Source organism: Galeopterus variegatus, unplaced genomic scaffold, assembly GCF_000696425.1.
Source record: "Galeopterus variegatus unplaced genomic scaffold, G_variegatus-3.0.2 Scaffold1170, whole genome shotgun sequence".
NCBI lineage: Eukaryota > Metazoa > Chordata > Mammalia > Dermoptera > Cynocephalidae > Galeopterus > Galeopterus variegatus.
The window spans coordinates 232,972-239,430 of NW_007727281.1; the positions used below are offsets into that span (position 1 = coordinate 232,972).

General features: G+C 56.4%; 2 protein-coding genes across 5 annotated transcripts in view; both read right to left on the reverse strand.

Moving 5' to 3' along the window:
- The window catches only part of FLOT1 (flotillin 1), a 12,649-nt gene extending 9,439 nt beyond the window's left edge, over positions 1-3,210 (reverse strand). Inside the window, exons 1-8 of one of the 4 annotated variants that reach the window (XM_008575326.1) lie at positions 3,084-3,210; positions 2,688-2,744; positions 2,341-2,416; positions 2,164-2,254; positions 1,738-1,881; positions 1,490-1,609; positions 1,305-1,400; positions 927-1,079 (exon numbers count right to left, since the gene is read on the reverse strand). In XM_008575326.1, coding sequence (XP_008573548.1) covers positions 927-1,079; positions 1,305-1,400; positions 1,490-1,609; positions 1,738-1,881; positions 2,164-2,254; positions 2,341-2,416; positions 2,688-2,730 — 723 coding nt within the window. In that variant the 5' untranslated portion in view covers positions 2,731-2,744; positions 3,084-3,210. Of the gene's footprint in view, positions 1-926; positions 1,080-1,304; positions 1,401-1,489; positions 1,610-1,737; positions 1,882-2,163; positions 2,255-2,340; positions 2,417-2,687; positions 2,973-3,083 lie in introns of those variants that run through there. The other 3 variants (XM_008575324.1, XM_008575327.1, XM_008575323.1) reach the window with 3 other exon arrangements.
- A 523-nt stretch (positions 3,211-3,733) lies between these two features.
- On the reverse strand, positions 3,734-5,023 carry IER3 (immediate early response 3). Its single transcript, XM_008575328.1, is given in 3 exon segments — positions 3,734-4,681; positions 4,683-4,807; positions 4,810-5,023. Coding segments are annotated over 3 exon segments (582 nt in total). The 5' UTR covers positions 5,000-5,023; the 3' UTR covers positions 3,734-4,414.
- Positions 5,024-6,459: the final 1,436 nt, after the last annotated feature.

Consider the following 6,459-nt stretch of genomic DNA (forward strand, 5'->3'; position numbering starts at 1 on the left):
ACAAGATAAGATACTGAAGTTTAATCATATAAATAATCACATTAAATGTAAACAGTCAAGACACCAAAATTAAGAGGTAGATATTGTCAGATTGGATAAAAAACAAGGCCTAACTACTTTCTGTCTACAAGAAATGCACTTTATTTTTATTTTTATTTTTTTTTGTCTTTTTGTCTTTTTCCGTGTCCGGCAACGGATCGCAACCTTCAGTGTTGCCCCCGCACTGGACCGGGGACCGGCAACGGGATCGCAACCCTCGGCGTTGCTCCCGCGCCTCGCTCAGCCAGTGAGCGGGAACCGGTCTGTATGTGGGATCCGAACCCTTGGGCGGGAGCGCCGCCGTGCTTCCCAAGCAGCACACTATCCAGTGCGCCACTGGGCCGGCCCCTGAATAGGCAAATTCTAAAATATGGAATCCATGAATAATGAGGATTGAGAGTACTTCCTTGCAATATCAAGGGCTGCCTATATACCTTGCTTTGCAGGATTCAATGCCCACGGTTTCCTTCCTTATACCCTTCTTTGATCACCAGGGCTGCTGCTAGCCCATGGAGTGCCCTTGTTCAAATTAGAAAAAGGTGCCCCTTTCTCTGGGCAGATGCAGACCCCTGCCAGAAGCACAGCTTGGCAAGTGGAGCATGGAATGGATCTTAGCTCTAGTTCACCCCCTCAGCCAGGTGCACTAGCACAGGGCACAACCTGCCCCAAACATATGATCAGCCTTACGGATCTTGGCCTTTGATTTTCACTGAAACATTTGTCTTTTAAATCTCTCCTTATATGGGAGAGTTCGGTCAGAAATGGAGAGCTAGAACAAGATCAAAGTCAGAATATGAGAAATACGGGTGGCCTGAGATGGAGAGTCTGAGAGAATGGGGAAGGGGCAAAGAGCAGCCTGGCCATTTGCCCAGTATGGTGGCTCTGACCTGAAGTTGATAAGCCAGGTCAGCCTGAGCTCGGCGGGTGTTGACCTCGATGTCGTAGGCGGCTTTCTTCAGCTCATAGTCCCTCTGTGCCTTGGCCATCTCAATCTCACTCAGGTACTGAGCAGACACCTTTTCCTGCTTGGCTTTAGCTTCCTGTCCAAGCAGAGATCAGGGAGGAAAAGTCAGGGTAGGAAGAGGAAGGCCACAGGGTGAGAGCCTGCTCCCCACCAGGCTTTCCTGCTTTTACCCCAACTCAGGCCTCATCAATTTTCCCTGCCAATGCAGTTCCACCAGCACCCTCAGTCAGGCCTCTCTATCCCCCCTCCCACCAGGTTACCCAATAAGCCTGTGGTGACCGAGAGACCCCATCTCTCTCACCCGGATCCCAGCATCTCTCTTGGCCTCTGCTTCTCCAATCCGAGCATCTTTTTGGACTTGAGCTGTTCGAGCCTTTCCCAAAGAGTGTAAATAGTCCTGTGGGAGAGATGCAGAAGTCAGAGTCCTTATGAGGGTTTAAGAGTTGGGAGCAAGTAAGGGGAGAAAGCTCACCTGCTTAGTTTTACCTGGTCATCGTGAATGTCCTTCAGAGTGTAGCTAACCACGCTTATGCCCATGTTGACCAGGTCTGAGGAGGCCACTTTGAAAACCTGCTCTGAGAATTTCTGCCTGTCCTTATAGATCTCCTGGGATAATAGGATGGTGGGAAGAAGGAATTTAAGCTGTCAGATCCAGTCTCTCACAGACAAGCTCAGTCCTTAGGTTCCACTCATTCTAGCATCCCTCCTGGATCTTTCCCTGCCCCCAGGCCCACCTCCACAGTCATGTGGGCCATGATAGCCCTCTGGTGACCCTCCAGTGTCTCCAGGGCAATGTGAGCAATCTCAGCCTCTGTTTTTCCCAGGAACATCTGGCAGGCAGCCGCCAACATCTCCTTGTTCTGTCCCTGGATTTTCACCTGTAGCCAGAGTAGGGGTAGGAAGAGTGTGGGGGAGGTCTCATGAAGCCAAGGAGGTAGCAGGGAGAGAAGGGGGAGCCCTCTAAGAGAAGCTTCTTCCATCTCAGGGAGAGAAGGGTAGAGAAGCCCAGTGCCTTGGGGGTGCCTGGAGAAGGTGAGACTAACAGAGAAATTTCTCTGCAGGCAGGGGTTGAGAAAGTCATGGTCAGAAGATTCTTAATGTCTGGGAGAGAGAAGGTGATGGGGGAGTGGACTTTGGAGGAAAGGCTCTGAAAGCCTCACCTGGGCAATGCCAGTGACTGAGATGGGAACCCCATGGCGAGTGTAAACCTTTTCACTCTTGACATTGAGGGTCAGTGTGTTGAGAGAGATCCTAGAGGAAAAAGAAGGGGCAGACAGTAAGAAAAGGATGAAAGACAGAAAACTGAGGTTCCCCTTCTTTGGTTCTCTTCTATTTACCTCTGGATTTGCTGTATGCAGGGCAGGACAAAGACACGTCCTCCAGCCACCATGACTGGGGGGCTTCGGCAGAAACCTGCAAGGTGAGGAGCAGTGAGCACCGAGGTAGGGTTGGAATGTGGAAGACTGAGGAACTGGGGGATGGGAACAATCCACAGGAGAGCATCGCCGTGCTGGAGCAGAGGCAGGTTGGCCTTGGAAGGGTAGCGGCTCGGAATCACAAGCGTGTAGCTTGCGGCCATCAGGGGGAGAAGCCAGGTATTGGGGAGCAGGTAGGGAGAGGGAGAAGGGGCAGAGGCCAGATTCACAGGGGTTTTGGGGTTACTAGCTGAGAAGAGAATACTTACCCGAGACCACCATGGCCTCATTTGGGCCACAAGTGAAAAACATGGTTCAGGCTGGAGCTGGAGGAGTGGGAGAGAAAGCCTTTGTGGATGGGGCGTTCACAGGAGCGAATCCTTTCTCTTTCTCGTCAGGCCCGCCCAGTCTGCATCCGCTGCGGCCAAGTCCCGCCGCACCCATGGGTCCGCTAAGGCATTTCCCTGTGAAATCCCGAAGATCCCCAGCGACCCCCTCCACCGCCTGCGTACAGTCACTCCCTTCCCCTCGCCGCGTCCCCGCCTTCAGTGCGCACCGTTTCCCTTTTACCTGATAAAGCTCTCCCGCGCCTGGAGGCCAGCGGACCTTTCCCCACCCTCCCCGCTCCTCGGCAGCCCCAGGCCCATCTCCCCTCCCCCACTCACCTTCCCGGACGCGGGCGGCAGCCGGGCCCGGGTCTCGGGAGGGCGGGGTCGCGCAGGGACCCGCCAGCCGAGCAGGACCCGCTCGCGGATTGGCCTTCTGCAAAACGGCCTGCCCTGGAGCCTCCCACCTGGTCGCACCCTGTTGCTGCAGCAGACGCGACCCCACCCCGCGCGGCGGACCAACCCCCTCGGCCCCGCGCGCTTGGTCCGCCCCTTTCCCGGCAGGCCCCGCTCGGGTCCGCAGCCCGCCGGCTCCCCGGCCTCTGCGGCGGCCGTGTCAGCTCGGGGTGGGGCCCCGCTTCTCTGCCGCCCCCTTCACCGCCCTTCCTGAGCCGCAGTCCCGCCCAGGCCGCTCCGCGCTCCGCCCCGGGGCTTCGGACGTGACCTCCGCGGGTCCGGCATCCCGGGGTAAAGGAGATTGCCACATCTCAGATTTGCAGCAGAGTAACTAACCGGGAAAACCGCAGACTAGGCAATGAACATCTGCATCCGGCGGCCGGATGCTGAGATCCGTGACTCCGGGAAAAGGGGCTCGGGGCCCGGGAGGAGAGCGGGCTGGGGACGTGGACACGGCTCCTCTCGCCGGTCCTTGGCGTCTGAAGGCGGGGAGGTGCGGGGATTCGCCGCTTGTAAAAATACACTCAAATGACTGCTGATCGTAAATCCAAGTTTATTTGTGTTCACAGAACATACTGGGCGACCCCGACAGCCGCCCCCTGATAGCCCACCGACCCCTAACCCCGCAGCTTCCCCTTAGGGGCAACTTCCAGGAGGTCGAAGGCCAGGGATCTTATTCCCAACAGCTGGCCGAAGCTTCACACGGTAGACCGGCAGAGTTGAGATGCTAGAGGACGGAGAGTGTCACCCCTAAACCTACGACCCGCCACCATCCTTGACTCCAGCCCGGGAGTCCTCCCCCACTCTTCCCATTCCTTCTCCCACTGCCCAGTTCTAGGTGCCCTGCCTCCACCAGCCCCACAAAGCTCGATAAATACCAGTTGATCTGCATTTACAGCAGGGGCACATATCGCACCCTTGCATAAGTTAAAATAAATATTACATACGCCCCTCCATCACCTAGGAGGATATGCATAAATACATATAAATATTAATTAGAAGCACTGAGAAATAAGTTAAGGACCTCTCCTCCCCCACGGGCCTAGCCTCGGCGTGTCCAGGCCTTCGTCTCTCCCAAGCACCGCTGGCGTCTCCCTGTAGTGTTGAGTTTGAGTGGCCTCGGAAGTCCCAGTTTGGGATACGCTCTCGAGCACCAGGTACGCCTGGTGTTTCTGTTTTTTCAAGTTCTTTTCTGGGTGTGTGGGAGGTCACGGTTAGAAGGCCGCCGGGTGTTGCTGGAGAAAAGTGCTGAGGTCCAGGGCGTAGTCCGAGGGCTCCGAGGTTAGATTAAGGGGCTCGAGGACCGGGGGCGCAAGGGTGGGCGCCGGAGACGTGGCGCTGGCGGCCTCCTCCGAGGCCAGGGGCGCCGGCGCACCCTCTTCAGCCATGAGGATCTGGCAGAAGATGATTGTTAGCAGGAGAAAGAGGAGCCTTTTGGCGGGGTTCGGTTCCTCGGCTGGCAGCTGGCGCCGGACCTGAGGAGAGACAAAATAGGGGACAGGTCAGGTCAAGGCCGCCGGCGTCCGATCGTTCCCGCGCGGCTCCAGGGCGGCGCGACCCCGTCTGCCCACTTCGGCGACACTTACCACCACTCGAGGGTAGAGAACCCTGCGGCTGCGTTTTCGGTTCCCGCGAAAGGCGCTGGGGCGCGCGGCTGGGGCCGCTGCGGGCTCCGGGAGAGGGTCAAAGGTGAAGATCTCGGGACCGGAGCCTCGTCGGGGGCCCGGGCTGGTAGAAGGGACTGGGGTCGGGGCCCGCAGAACGGTCATGGTGGGTTGGGAGCTTCGGGAGTGACACATGATGCGCTGAGCGAAGCGTAAGGCTGAGTGCGGACCCGCAGCAGGGTAGAGCTAGTTATGTACGCCAGAGAATTGGGCGGGCCCTTCTAACTCCTCCTCCTGCAGCTGGGGAGCGGTTAGCTGGAGCCGGCTGGAAATTCCAACGATGAAGTAAAGGGAGGGCGTGGAGACTTGCTTTGCCTGTGCAACACTAGGCGCCCAAGTGCACTTTGTGTGTGTGTGAGTCGTGTGTGGGGGCGGTGAGATCTCGATCTGCAGGCACGTGTCGGGGCATGTGGCAGCTGGAGAGGGGCCCACCACAACTTAGGAGATGGTTCAGTTACAGGCTCCATCGCCGACCTCCACTGGGGAAGCAGGAGGGCTTATATAAGGAGATCTGACCATCTGGCTACAATACTGACCCAGCAAGGTCAAGGACCACAGTTACACGCACACCTTCGCACACTTGTGGTATGCATAGAAACACACACCCCAAGAGGGAAGTCATTACAGAAAGCTAAGAAGACTAAGCGATACAGGTCCACTAGAATGCACAGACACAACCCTGTCTGCCTTAGCACACATGAAAACACACACACATGAACACACCACCTGCATATCACACAAATACTACACACATGCACATACCACGTGCACATAACGCTAAACATACATGTACACATAGCAAAGGTGCAAAGACTGCATAGGGACAACCCAGCAGAGCTATTTACTTATGTGTGTGCGGAAATATTCACACAAAGGCTGTTGCAGAGGACCACAAAATACAAAGTCAGGAGATTAGCAGCGGTAAGGGGATCTTAACCCTTGACTTGGTGTTGTCAGCACCATGCTCAGCCAGTGAGCCAACCGGCCATCCCTATATGGGATCCGAACCCGGGGCCTTGGTGTTATCAGCACCGCACTCTCCCGAGTGAGCCACGGGCCAGCCCTGATGAACACAGAATTTGACATCTTTTGAATATTCGCCTGTGCCAGGTGCCCTGTTAAAGGTACTGTTTTTTTTTTTTTTTTCCTTTTTGTCTTTTTCCGTGTCCGGCAATGGGATCGCAACCCTCGGTGTTGCTCCCGCGCCTCGCTCAGCCAGTGAGCGGGAACCGGTCTGTATATGGGATCCAAACCCTCGGTGGGAGCGCCACCGCGCTTCCCAAGCCGCGCACTATAGCAGTGCGCCACCGGGCCGGCCCAAAGGTACTGTTGAGAGTACTGAGGTAATTAGTTTTGGTGTTTGTGCTCCTGAGTGAGGCAAGCCAGATAAAGCTGACACTTCAGCCTTGAGGGCTTTGGGAGGGACAATGACTAGAACTCTCTTGAGGGTCCTGAGAAAACTCAAAACTGGGGCCGGCCTGGTGGCGCACTCGGTTGAGTGCGGAGCTTGGGAGCGCGGCGGCCCTCCCGCCGAGGGTTCGGATCCCATATAGAGACCGGTCCGCTCACTGGCTGAGCGCGGTGCAGGCACAACA